We start from the raw sequence: 15026 nt of genomic DNA, 5'->3' as shown, positions 1-15026 counted from the left end.
ACATGAAGATACGGAGGAACAAACAAAGATGGTCTTTATTAAAGGGGAGAGTGAAGGAACATTCAGAGACAAACATGAAGATACGGAGGAACAAACAAAGATGGTCTTTATTAAAGGGGAGAGTGAAGGAACATTCAGAGACAAACATGAAGATACGGAGGAACAAACAAAGATGGTCTTTATTAAAGAGGAGAGTGAAGACCTGAAGATTGAAGAAACATTCAGAGCCAAACATGAAGATACTGAGGAACAAACAAAGATGGTCTTTATTAAAGGGGAGAGTGAAGGAACATTCAGAGACAAACATGAAGATACGGAGGAACAAACAAAGATGGTCTTTATTAAAGAGGAGAGTGAAGACCTGAAGATTGAAGAAACATTCAGAGACAAACATGAAGATACTGAGGAACAAACAAAGATGGTGTTTATTAAAGAGCAGAGTGAAGACCTGAAGATTGAAGACACATTCAGAGACAAACATGAAGATACGGAGGAACAAACAAAGATGGTCTTTATTAAAGAGGAGAGTGAAGACCTGAAGATTGAAGAAACATTCAGAGCCAAACATGAAGATACTGAGGAACAAACAGGTTGGTTTTCATTCTCAAAGCTGAACTCACTCATTTGATGCTTATTAAAATCTCCAGCTCTACAGAAATAAATATTTATGAAGAATGTCACACGAGTGTAGAAATGTTGAGATCACATGACAAATACTAAGGCTGCCTTTAAGTGCAGCTGAGAAGATCCTGCTTTCGCACTGGGCATTTGTTATTACGACATCATGCATTTAAGTTGTAACAATAATATGGAATTAGCTTAAACAAATTTTTAAAAAAAATTCTGTAACATTAAACCCAATATCTGCTTCTAATATTAACACCATTATATCTAGAACTTAGGCTAATTATGCAAAAGTTTAAGAAAATCTATTATTTTGCACAAAGCATACCTTGAATTAAAAGTGATTACATTTGGCTACTGCATGCTGTCTACATTTGTTATTTAAAATGTATTTGGTGAGCAAATAAAACAGCCAGTGGACACTAAGGCTATATCAAAATTAATCAAGATACACATAAAAATGGCATTTTTGTTTTAAAAATGTGTCTAACCATATTAGCGCTTTCAAGCATTTTACAAAAGTTTCTCATCCACACTGAAACGTCAGAAAACGTTCAATTTGCTTCACTGCGCATGCATGAAACCTCATAAAAGTTCACTGAGACGATACAGATGGAACAGACATATTTTTCATGCAATTCTTCTGGTAAGAATTTCATTTACCGAAATATCTTTTTAAAATTTTTTTTTTGCTTTTAGAATGAAATATATGAATCCCTTGCGTTCATTCCATAGACTGTATAAAAACAGGTTAATTTGAGCGCTCAGTCATGTGGCCAGAGCACGATCACATACACACTCACCAGTGTTGCCAACTCCGCGGTTTTCCCGTGGAATTGGGCTACTTTAACAGTTGCCGCGGGTTGAAGCGACCCCAATAATGTGATATTTAGACCCTGGAATGCGAATTTTACTGGAGGATCCCTGCCGAAAAACGTGTATTTTACCACCCTTAATGCGGTAATTTTTGTCGGGGAACATCTTTGAAATGCGATTGGGCTAGTTTTGAGTAGCAGTTGGGCGGGTTTTGTTGCGAAAACCTGGCAACCCTGACACTCACAGAAATCATTACGGCCATCTTCTATCGTACCACACACGGAACCAATATAGCTCTCAGCCAGTTGATAATTATATCAAAGTTGTATGTTAAAGCATTAGGGGATAAAATAACCATAGCTTACGACACTCTGTAATGCAGCTCTAGGGCCTTTCGCACCGCGGGATCCTTTTCATAGTACCAGAACTAATTGTGGGAACTACCTACTTTTTGGTGTTTTCGCACCGCTGGAACTGGGTGCGAGTTTTAGTGCCGGACTGCCTTTTTCTAGAACCAAATTAGCTCCTACTCCGGAGCAGGGTCTAACCAGCACAACTGGTACTACCCGTGACGTAAGTAGACATTGATTGGCCAACCGCGTATGAAACCCCCCTCCCCCGCCATGATTTAAAACACTGTGTAAACATACTGTAAACATTGTGTCAACTTATTTCTCAAGTATGGAGAACAGCGATGGATGGACGGACGCCGAAGTGCAGGCACTTGTAGCAAATGTAGCACTGCCAGTTGTCGTTGGAGATTCTTAGTCCTCCTTTCCGTTCTTTCAATCGCTTTACGTATACGTCGACTTTCCATGTCCATTATTGTGAAACCCGCGAGACGCAACAAACACACAGCTCCGATCACAGCGTCCTCCATCCTCCTGTTGTTAATGTTGTTCTTCTTAGTTTCTGTTGTTGAACGCCACGCACAAATGACGTCGCTGTCGACCGGCTTACATCACTTCTTAGTACACACTGTCGGTGCATTTAGTTCTGGAATTAAAGCGTTGCGAAAGGCCCTTATGTGCCCCTCAGAAAGTCCTTGCTTGCGAGGTAGTACTTTTTCAAAGATCCTGAAATTTCGGGGGCAGGACTTGGGTGCTGAGCACGCTGATTGGTTGAGTTCATGCAACATTGTATTTCAACCACCATTTATTCGCATAATTTTCCAAATATTACTGTTATTGTATCGTGAAATGTAGTTTTAAGATTATTTCAGGCGAGAATGTAGTTTAAAACTCAAATATGTGGTTTATTTGTAAAGACAGCGCCTATTTGAAAATGTTCTTCGCCGATTTCGGAAACGTGAGCTCCATGCGATCAGCGGGCACTCAGTGCTCATGTTTCCCAGCGAGAGCAGCCTCAACTCGGCTAGTCCTTCTGACATTTGCCGCTGGTTCTGATGTCTCTGTAGTAGTTAAACATGAGATATAATTCGTTTTGGGTAAATCTAACGGGTTAATTACTAAACGGGTAATCTTTGGTCTTTATTCTATTAATCTATTGATATGTAAAAATGAAAATGAAAAGAGGCAATACTGTTTGGTATAATGTTCCCTGAACTACATTTCTGTGGCTATTAATATGTTAAAATTAGGTTTATTTATCATTGATGTTGTTGTTGTTGTCGTCTTGTTTTAATTATGTCCTTCTTCTTTTTACATTATCTTAACTTGTGATGTACAGCACTTTGGAGCTACTGTGTAGCCTGAAAAGTGCTCTATAAATAAATAAACAACAACAACAACAACCTTGGGGTAGAAAGTTATAGGGAAATTCAAAAGAAATGCTAATAGCTTTATATGAATTTTGCCTATTGCAATGACACTGGTATAAATAGACTCCCTCTGTCCTGGTAAGAACACAGATACCAATTATACCATAATTGGATGAACTTCCTGTCCGCCATTTTGATTTAAGTTTAAAACCTACTTTTTCGATCTCCTCCTACACCCTTGGTCCGATTTTCACCAAATTTGACTAGGATCATCTTCAGACCAAGCTAGCAAAAAGTAATTGATTTTGTGACGATACACGAAACCGTTTTCGTTTAACGCATCAACGAATTTGCTGGAAAGATGCCAAACTGCATCTGAGGCTGTATCGCTGCAAAGCTTTGACATATTTACACCAAACTTTGTATGTGCCATTTTCACCTCAAACTGGCCACGCCACATCAATTTGGTAACAGCGTCACCTATTGGTCAAGAGTAATAAACCATTCACTAACCATTCAGAATGAAATTTTAAAAAATGCTAATAACTTTTGATTGCATTAGCCTATTGTATCAAAACTGGTCTCAGAATATTCCTTGGGTCGACAACACGCATACCAATTATGCCATAGTAAGCCGATCTTCCTGTCTGCCATTTTGATTAGTTGAAAACCTACTGAAAAATCCTCCTCGACCGTTGGTCCGATTTTCACCAAAATCGAGTCAGATCATCTTCAGACTGTGCTGACAAAAAGTTAGGGATTTTGTGTCGATAGACAAAACCGTTTTCGTACAGTGCCACTACAAATTTTAGGCATGGTGCCAAAGTGACTCTTAAGGCTATATCTCTGCAAAGCTTTGAAATGATAATAAACTTTGTGTTTGCCATTGCACAGTCTCTTTAAGACAAGTCATGTCACTCGGCGGCCATCTTTGAAACGCCTCTTGGGCATACAAGTGCAACTCCTATCTCTTTGAATGGGGAAACATCAAATTCTCCAAAACTGTTCACTAAGCTTACGATTAAATTTCATATTTGAAATCACCAAAGAAATCTCACAACTCTGTCATAAATGTTGTTTATTTAGCTCAAATAGCGATATAAAAAGCGTATTTTTCAGGCTAAGATCAGCCAGTGCGCATGTGTAGTCCTAAGAGCTCGTCTCAGAACGCTGACTGTTTCTATAGCAACCGGGACTTCTAACGGCAGCTGCAGTGATGCGCTGACTTTACAGATTAGCGATTGGCTCTTTCATTCAGAAGGCGGGGCTTGCTGCGATTGAGCGGCCATATTGAGCGTTGCATTTTCCCCCATTCAAAACTATAGGAGTGACACGTCTTGTATATTCTATAATCTTTGGCCATTGTCACCTCACACAGAACACACCAAAATTATTTGATTACAGCGCCACCTGTTGGTCAAAAGTGATAAACCATTTAATCACATTACAGGAGGTTGTTTTTATGATTTTACAGCCATTTCAATTACAATCGTCCTAAAATTGCTTTTACTACTCACTGTTGCATTTGGACTGATGCTCCATGCCATGCTTGGCTCCTCATTTTGCCTTTGGAGTGCTTGGCCCCGTAATTGCTGCTTGCAGCTATATTTAAAATATGAAACGGTAATACTACCCATGGGGAATTTTATCGTCAAACCAGTAATCGTTACATCCCTATCTCTGATCATCACTTCGGGATCGTCGGATGGGTGTTCGGGGATACCAGAGAAAATCAGGTTATCACGCATACTTCTGGTTTAATATCCAGGATGGTTTCTTTCATTATTTTGTTTTCTTTTATGACCGCATCCATCTTTTCGCTGAGTGTTTTGACTAGTTATTGGTCAAGTTATTGGATTGTTCTAGTTTTTCAATATGGTTCAATATGGCAGTATAAGACGTCATTTTACAACAATCACCGATTGTGCTGATTCTGACTTTAAGTTTGGGTTTTAGGGAGGAACGAATGTGCACCGCTGTAAAGGGAAAGAAGTTGCGATAAAATAAATGCGGCTATAATCCCTTGAAGCTTAATAAAAATTAGCTTAATAAAACAGTGTAAGCAGATGTTTGAATGTTCAGTTCTCTCTTCTGTCATAATTATACAGGGCTTTCATGTTGTGCGTGCTGAAGCTCCTCCGCTTGAGCGCGATCTCTTCTGAATTGCTAATAGCAATAATGCATCATAGACAAATGTTTGGATATTATAGCATATATAAACGACTGGTAAGATGTAATTCGCAAGATAATGTATAGATAGCAATAATAAATTTATGTTTTCTTAATTTCTCCAGTACCGATAGCAGAACCGTTAACGTCAGAGCTTATCGATACTCCAGTCTTTCATAATTTAGCCCTGGGACCGATTAAATACCGGGTTCCGGTACCCATCCTTAGTTGTCGGTATGTAATAATAATCCACAGTATTGCTACAGTTTGTACAGTTAGTATAGTGAATACAGCTCTCTCAGTGACTGCGTGCCGCCATGATGAATCTTGCCCTCTCGGTGTGATCTTGCATTACTCCGAGTCCGAAATATTTACCAAAATATCTCACCATTCACCTCACTCTCACTCACCATTATATGTCTGATCTAAAATGCAACTGCCCTTGTGTATAATATGCGTCACAACTAAACATGCATCATTGTTTTCAAATACCTCTGTTTTTACAGTCCACTCTACAACGCAAAAACGACATTTTCAAAATGATCCACTTTGGAGAGCGTTTTCAAATGGAAATGTATTAGTGTGGACCAAGCCTAAAAGCTAGAATGGGAAATTATTTTCTTGTGACAACTTCATTCTCATTGGTTTGAACTACTATTATTTTTTTTTGTTTTTCTAAAATGTTTAGCCTGTTAACCTGCACCCCCCATTTTGGGCCTCACCGCTGAAAATGACCTACCGAAATTGAAATTGTAACAGTTCCTGACTTCAGTGTGCTACACACAAAATGTTGGTGTCTTTGGAAAGAAGACCTTTTGGGCTTTACCATCCATCATCCAGAGTTGATAATGCTCAAAAAGATAAAAAGTTATAGACACTGAAGTGCCTTAAAAATCAGTGTGGTACAATTTTTTACATTTCATATAGCCTAAACATACACTAAATCAATCCTGGAGCAATCCAGAAAAGTAATGGATTGAAAGTCACATCTCATGAGTTTATATTTCAAATCCGAAGATGCCATGAAAAATGAGATTCCTGCAACCATTTTTTTGAGACTCTGTCTAAATATTTAAATGTATTTGAAGGGTTCTACAAACTATTTTAGTCATTATACATACCACCGCATACAGTTTTTCAATTATAAAACAATAGACAGAATCTTAGACATCGTATAAGTGATTTATTTGAGCACTAGAAAATACAATAAGAATAATTGAGTAATAAAAAATGTATAAATATAAGGAATTAACTATGTATGTCTCTATTTGCCAGACATGCAGATAGCTGCTCATACAGGCAGTAATCACTTGCTGACGATCAGTCATACAGATGGTAATCATACAGATGGCCGGCCACATAGTCAATCAAACTCTAATGGCCATTCACATTCACACCGATAGCCAGTAATCACACACTGATGTGCGGTCATACAGATGGTAATCATGCAGATACAGCCACATTCCCTACAAAACACACACACACACATGAAAAATGTAAAAAAAAAATGTATAAAAGCTTTGTGCAAAAAGCCGATCGCTACGTTACACCCCCATCAGATGACATGCATCACGAGCCATCAGAAGAGTGGCAGAATTCAAATAAACCAGAATCAAGATTTTTTTTTTTTATTTATTTTTTTTTTTTAGTGGATGATCTCATTCTGTTTGTGACACTGCGTGCTACAAAACCATGTTGCTTTTTACTACCAAGATGCAGTTTTTTGAGTGTAAGCTATTCCATAACGGATACAAACAATAACTCTCCCCGAAGAAATGAGACGTAAACAAAGGAATAACCATCCATATTACAATGTTATTGTTTCATTGGACTGAAAGTGCTCTATGGGATGTTGTTCAGTGGACCCTTACCTTTCTAACTAAACTGGGATTTACAGGTGTGGATTCGTTTATGACTCGTTATTAAGATGAATCTGGTATTTACTGCGTTTTTATTATGCATGTTTTGATGTTCACATTTTGCAAATACATTCCTTATAAGCATTCCATTGAAAAACCGCAATCTGTCGTCGATGTTTGAGGCTTACACTTTTAGAATGATATACAGAGTTCTGGCATGAAACTCTAGATGGCGCAGTCCGATAGGTCTAACTCAATCTGAACTAATGACATCATTATCACATGGCACAGCTGACTGGTTGTCTCCTGTATCGGTAGCCAATGAGCTCGCTGCTCAGCATTCAAATATATGACTAGGGTTTCCCGTAGCAGTTGCAGCTTGCTTCAGAAACCCTCCACCTTCCCCAGCTCCACCTTTATAGATCTGCTACGAGGTGATTCATGAATGCTATATGGGGGTTATTTCATATTTGCAGCAGCAGTATTTCTTACATGCTCACAGCAGCATGTTGTGGATGTATTGGCAGTAGCAAGTCTCGGTACTTGCTCTGCCACAGCAGCAGCGTAGCAGATCTATTCCGCCAAGACCAAATACATTAACATTGTCATGTACCATGGTAATTCCTTCTATAGTTGTCATGACAGAAATATAGTTTGTGAAGATGAATTTTGTCCCTTTTCATTTAATCTACTCATAAACATTGACACGTGCAAACAAAGAGCGTTCAGTGCGCTGGCGTCCAGGTGCAGGTTAACCGGTTAAAGAGTTAGTTTACCCAAAAATGAAAATTAGCCTGTGATGTACTCACCCTCAAAGCATCCTAGGTGTATATGACTTTAAAAAACAGAAACAAGATTTTTTTTTTTTTTTTTTTTTTTTTTTTAGTGGATGATCTCATTCTGTTTGTGACACTGCGTGCTACAAAACCATGTTGCTTTTTACTACCAAGATGCAGTTTTTTGAGTGTAAGCTATTCCATAACGGATACAAACAATAACTCTCCCCGAAGAAATGAGACGTAAACAAAGGAATAACCATCCATATTACAATGTTATTGTTTCATTGGACTGAAAGTGCTCTATGGGATGTTGTTCAGTGGACCCTTACCTTTCTAACTAAACTGGGATTTACAGGTGTGGATTCGTTTATGACTCGTTATTAAGATGAATCTGGTATTTACTGCGTTTTTATTATGCATGTTTTGATGTTCACATTTTGCAAATACATTCCTTATAAGCATTCCATTGAAAAACCGCAATCTGTCGTCGATGTTTGAGGCTTACACTTTTAGAATGATATACAGAGTTCTGGCATGAAACTCTAGATGGCGCAGTCCGATAGGTCTAACTCAATCTGAACTAATGACATCATTATCACATGGCACAGCTGACTGGTTGTCTCCTGTATCGGTAGCCAATGAGCTCGCTGCTCAGCATTCAAATATATGACTAGGGTTTCCCGTAGCAGTTGCAGCTTGCTTCAGAAACCCTCCACCTTCCCCAGCTCCACCTTTATAGATCTGCTACGAGGTGATTCATGAATGCTATAGGGGGGTTATTTCATGTATGTTATATTTGCAGCAGCAGTATTTCTTACATGCTCACAGCAGCATGTTGTGGATGTATTGGCAGTAGCAAGTCTCGGTACTTGCTCTGCCACAGCAGCAGCGTAGCAGATCTATTCCGCCAAGACCAAATACATTAACATTGTCATGTACCATGGTAATCCCTTCTATAGTTGTCATGACAGAAATATAGTTTGTGAAGATGAATTTTGTCCCTTTTCATTTAATCTACTCATAAACATTGACACGTGCAAACAAAGAGCGTTCAGTGCGCTGGCGTCCAGGTGCAGGTTAACCGGTTAAAGAGTTAGTTTACCCAAAAATGAAAATTAGCCTGTGATGTACTCACCCTCAAAGCATCCTAGGTGTATATGACTTTCATCTTTCAGACGAATCCAATCAGAGTTATATTAAAAATGATCCTGTCCCCTCCAAGCCTTACAATGGGGTAAGCGGGTGCTTTTTGTCAACAGTCCAGAAGACGTGAAATTAAGTGCGCGCTTCCATAATAAAACGTCCCTCACACTGCTCCGGGGGGTGAATAAAAGCCTTCTGTAGCGAATCAGTGCCTTTTGTAAGATAAATATCCATATTTCAAACGTAATAAACCCTTTTTTTTTTCCTCACTTCCGCTGACTTTGGTACACAGAAGCAGTCCCGGCGGATGACATAGGACGCAATTAGTGACAAATGCGGAGAGAGATCATAAATCATCCAGTCATAAATTAGAGGCCCAAAACGAGGATTTGTAAAGAAAAAAAAAGAGGAGACTGGTTTTCCTTTGAGAAATGCAGGAGCAAAGCTTACTTTAGCAGATGCGCGCACAATGCCTACGTCCTATGTCATCTGCAGGAACAGCTTCCCATACAACAGTCAGCGGAAGTGAGAAAAAAAGTGTTTATTACGTTTGAAATATGGATATATATCTTACCAAAACGCATGGATTCGCTACAGGAGGCTTTTATTTACCCCCCGGAGCCATATGAGGGACATTTATTACGAATGTGGGTGGATGACATGACATGCAGTTCTACCTGTCCATGATGCCATATACTAATAAAAATGAGTATTTGTTAAAAATGTATCTTTATGTTGTTCCTCTGACAAGATATTATTACAGCATACCATAGCTTTACTGCTGTATAAAGACCTCTACTTCAAATTTTTATCTAAACAACAAAAATTGCCATATGGTGTGACTGTCCGGACTATGTGTGACCTTACTAATATGACAATAAATCTCAGCAAAGTATAAATAATTGATAGATTTACAGTTTAAGTAACAGAATTAGGCATTTTTAGTGGACACAGAAAGCGTTGATGTCTGTGCATGATTTTAAAGCAAGTTCTGGCTAAATGCATTTTGTCCGTAAAATGGGCGTCATATGGTGTGACATTACAATCTGTATTTTGAACGGGCAATAATTTGGACATCGTTATGATGAAGAGGTCCACACTCAACCAGGAAGCTGCAGTGTCCTCTCTGGAGTGGTTTGGTTGTGGTAATAAAAATACTTTTTATGTTATAAACCATAAAAAAGTCAATGGAACAAAAAATAAATAGTATCAGCAAGATTCACAAGCATTTTGTTAGATTTATAACAGGGTTTGTCAGAATTATTCTAAAATGTCTGGAAAGGCTGAGGAGAGATGTCTAACTCTGCATGATGATTTAGAAAAATAATACAAAATCTAATGGATCTGCACAAAATAATGTTAAATCTTAAGATAGTAATGATAAAGATTTATAGTGAAGTTAGTTACTTAGGGAGAGTATATCCCAATTTCATTTTATATAGAATAACTTTTATGTCACACCATATGACAATTTTAGACACAAATGCAACAAATTGGTAAATAAATCCAATATCCAATACAAAATTTAAATTAACAATAAATTAAAAATAATTTTTCTTACATACAACTAACTTTTTACTTCGACAGATGGATGTGATTGGTTTAGTTGTCCAAAGGACAAGCACATATCAAAGTTTAATGTTGAGCCCTGGGGACTGTTTCAAAAAAGATGCTAAGAAAAGCTGGGATTAAAGTCCAAAACCTGACTTGAAGTAACCTAACAAATCAGTTGGGGTTAAAGCGGTACCATAAATGACTATTTAAGTTAATACATTCTCACTAATTTGATCCAGGTTCAGTGAGTCAAGATAATGTGATGTGCAGGCTTATTCTTAAGCAGCCCTTTTAATGTCGATCATGGATCAGATCGATCCACCATGACAAAAAGAACGAATATATTTGTGCCGTTAAATACATTTGAGATGTGTTTTCCTCCGTGCATATTCTTCATCTGTAAATGTTATAAAGTCATGCAAACATCCATTTTGTTGTCAGCAGTGGCTTACACGAGTAAACGAGTGTTGCTGCACGCTAAACAGACGGAGCGCACTAGAATAAGAGCGCAATAATTCTGAGTACAATATACATTTTGCTAAAATATTTGTTGTTGGACATTGTGACATGTAGAATTATAATCCTTAATATAAGTGTATTTTTATCATAGCAGTAATTGTATATCAAATGTAAGCTAGCTAATACAGTCCTAATTACTAGCTCAAATGAGTGAATGTCTGTTCCTCTTCTCAGTTAAAATGTAGGCTGTTTTCTATTATTTCATTTTTAATTTAGTGCTTTGAAGACTAATTTTAGATTGTAATGTTTTAATGGTAAACACAGAAGGTACAGCTGTCAGAAATACTTGGACAAAAAAAATGTATGATGATTTATTGTTTTCCACCCTGATTCTCACCCTCTGACTCAAACAGTCAGTTTTGGGGTGTTTTCCATTTAAAAGGTCAGTGTAACAGCTGACTTTTATGATTGTCTAACATTGCCCCCTTAATAAAACCTCACAAGGAATTATTGTGTGATGAATTTTTCATCAGACTGTTGAGTGGGGAGTTAGCCCACTTTTCTTTTTTTCCCCCTCTCTCAAAATTTGTTGCATTTTATCCCCTAGGAGACATAAAAATGGCACATAATCGAGGTCTGTCTATTTCTAGATTTCCTAAAATCTGCTATTAGATTTTTTTTAATTAATTGAATAACGGTCAGCTTAAACTGTGTAGGACACCAGCCGACCAGGATCAGGTTTGGACATCCTGGTGTAGGATCTAGCATACATGCATTACATATCTACATGTTTTGATGTTGATTGCTTTAAGCCATTAAACTGGGGTTAACTTTTATTTGTTTGTTTTTCCACTTTAGACTTAACGGTGCTGAAAAAGGAGAGGGAAGGACTGAATGAAACTGAAGAAAAAGATCAGTATGAGAATATTCATAATTCCATAACTGGAGAAAAATCTTTTTGCTCCTTACAGTCTGAAAAGACTTCCACACGAAAAAAAGATCAAAAGACGGGAACTAAGAGTTATTTCACTTGCCTTCAGTGTGGAAAGAGTTTCAGTCAACAAGGAAAACTTAAATTCCACATGAGAACGCACACTGGAGAGAAGCCTTTCACCTGCCAACAGTGTGGAAAGAGTTTCAGTCATCCTGTAAACCTTAAAAACCACATGAGAATTCACACTGGAGAGAAGCCTTTCATCTGCCAACAGTGTGGAAAGAGTTTCACTCAACAAGGAACGCTTAAAAGCCACATGAGAACCCACACTGGAGAGAAGTCTTTCACCTGCCAACAGTGTGGAAAGAGTTTCAGTCAACAAAGAAAGCTTAAAAGCCACATGAGAACCCACACTGGAGAGAAGCCTTTCACCTGCCAACAGTGTGGAAAGAGTTTCAGTCAACAAGGAAAGCTTAAAAGCCACATGAGAACGCACACTGGAGAGAAGCCTTTCACCTGCCAACAGTGTGGAAAGAGTTTCAGTATTCCTGGAAGCCTTAAAAACCACATGAAAGTTCACACTGGAGAAAAGACTTTCATCTGCAAACAGTGTGGAAAGTGTTTCAGTCAACAAGGAAGCCTAAAACGCCACATGAGAACCCACACTGGAGAGAAGCCTTTCACCTGCCAACAGTGTGGAAAGAGTTTCAGTATTCCTGGAAGCCTTAAAAACCACATGAAAGTTCACACTGGAGAGAAGCCTTTCATCTGCAAACAGTGTGGAAGAAGTTTCAGTAATCAAGTAACCCTTAAAAGCCACATGAAAGTTCACACTGGAGAGAAGCCTTTCATCTGCAAACAGTGTGGAAGAAGTTTCAGTAATCCTGGAAGACTTAGAGTCCACATGAGAGTTCACCCTGGAGAGAAACCTTTCATCTGCAAACAGTGTGGACGAAATTTCAGCGGAAGATTAAAACTTAAATACCACATGAAAGTTCACACTGGAAAGAAACCCTTCACTTGCCATCTGTGTGGGAAAAGTTTCAAGCATAAAGGAAGCCTTTATGTCCACAGGCAAATTCACACTTGGGAGATCCCTTTTACCTGTCAACAGTGTGGAAAGAGTTTCACTCATAAAAGAAGCCTTAACGAGCACATGATAAGTCACTCTGAAGAGAAGCCTTTCACATGCTCTCAGTGTGGAAAGAGTTTCAGTCACTCTGGAGCCTTTAAACGCCACATGAGAATTCACACTGGAGAGAAGCCTTACACATGCTATCATTGTGTAAAGAGTTTCATTGACTCTGCAGCCCTTAAACGCCACATGAAAATTCACAATATAAAGAAGCCTAACGGATCCCCTCAGTGTGGAAAGAGTTTGAATAAAAGTGGAGAAAACGGGAGAATTCACACTACAGAGAGACGTTTTTCCTGCCAACAGTGTGTAAAGAGTTTCGCTCAAAAAAGAAGCCTTAATAGGCACATGAGAGTTCACACTGGAGAAAGCCTTACACGTGCAAACAGTGTGGAAAGAGTCTCACTCAACGAGGAAACCTTTGACAGGCACATGAAAATTCACAATGGAGAGAAGCCTAACAGATCCTCTCAGTGTGAAGAGAGTTTCAATGAAAATGTATAAAACGGATAGTTCCTTGATTCTGATTGTTTGAGCCACATTCTAAGCTGTTGTAAATTACTCTACAAACATACACCTCTTTGTTTGTCGTCTGTGTGTTGTTCGATAACCACTTTGTCGCAACCACAACTGTTTCTGAGGAACCACATTGTTTGGCAGAAGAATGTTTTTATTAATATCATTACATTTAATTTGCTTTGTTTTATTTTGTGAGACCTTGCTACGTATATGGAATAACCGTTTTATAAAAGCAATAATCCCCATGAAGCAGTGGTTTACAGTGAATTTATGACAGCTAAGGGGGTTTTAGGCACTCCACTCTGCATCGTGCCCAACAACGTCCCTAAGCTGTTATAAACTCACTGCAAACCACGGGTTCTTGTGACTTATTGCTTTACTAAACCTTGATGTCCACAGGCAAATTCACACTATGGAGAGCCTTTTTACCTGCCAACAGTGTGGAGAGTTTCACTCGTAAAGGATACCTAAACGGGCACATGAGAGGTAAAGGGATAGTTCACCCAAAAATGTAAATTCTGTCATTAATTAGGCCCAATTCTACCCCTTAGCCCTTCACCTTTTCCTTCGCGTTCACGTGAAGGGGTAGGAGTATCTCAATTCTTTGTTATAAAAGCAATAATCCCCATGAAGCAGTGGTTTACAGTGAATTTATGACAGCTAAGGGGGTTTTAGGCACTCCACTCTGCATCGTGCCCAACAACGTCCCTAAGCTGTTATAAACTCACTGCAAACCACGGGTTCTTGTGACTTATTGCTTTACTAAACCTTGATGTCCACAGGCAAATTCACACTATGGAGAGCCTTTTTACCTGCCAACAGTGTGGAGAGTTTCACTCGTAAAGGATACCTAAACGGGCACATGAGAGGTAAAGGGATAGTTCACCCAAAAATGTAAATTCTGTCATTAATTAGGCCCAATTCTACCCCTTAGCCCTTCACCTTTTCCTTCGCGTTCACGTGAAGGGGTAGGGGTGTCTCAATTCTTTTTTGTTTGGAGGGGTAGAGGTAGGGCCAGATAGCCCTTCAAACGAAGATTTTTCGGGACCACACTTCAAACGAAGGGGCATGAATGATCAGGGGCAACATGGCTGCCCGAGCGAACAAAAAGACACATAAATGTAAGCATTTTTGACATTAATAAAGATTTTAACGAAAAGTAATCATTTGTTTTGTTACATTCAATCGTGAGTTCATATTTACGGTCATGTTACTCAAAGAAATGTTTGCAAAAAAATCACTAATATTTGCTAACTATCGTCATATCATTACTGACTGCACGATAGTGCCACAACATATTTACATGTCTGATCAG

General features: G+C 38.6%; 1 protein-coding gene across 2 annotated transcripts; it reads left to right on the top strand.

Moving 5' to 3' along the window:
* The first annotated feature begins 418 nt into the window (after nucleotides 1–418).
* Nucleotides 419–13724, top strand: LOC107561651 (gastrula zinc finger protein XlCGF57.1-like). Of its 2 annotated transcripts, XM_016246122.1 has the most exons (3): nucleotides 419–552; nucleotides 1722–1730; nucleotides 11989–13724. In XM_016246122.1, exons 1-3 carry the CDS (start codon nucleotides 419–421, stop codon nucleotides 13694–13696), a joined length of 1851 nt encoding a protein of 616 aa, XP_016101608.1. In that variant the 3' UTR covers nucleotides 13697–13724. The 2 variants fall into 2 exon arrangements, with proteins under 2 accessions (XP_016101608.1, XP_016101609.1); XM_016246123.1 differs by lacking the exon at nucleotides 1722–1730 and having other exon boundaries at nucleotides 506–590; nucleotides 11982–13724.
* Nucleotides 13725–15026: the final 1302 nt, after the last annotated feature.

This window comes from Sinocyclocheilus grahami, unplaced genomic scaffold, assembly GCF_001515645.1.
Source record: "Sinocyclocheilus grahami isolate Dianchi unplaced genomic scaffold, SAMN03320097.WGS_v1.1 scaffold786.1, whole genome shotgun sequence".
NCBI classification, from domain to species: Eukaryota; Metazoa; Chordata; class Actinopteri; order Cypriniformes; family Cyprinidae; genus Sinocyclocheilus; species Sinocyclocheilus grahami.
This window is presented reverse-complemented; position numbering and strand designations above follow the sequence as displayed.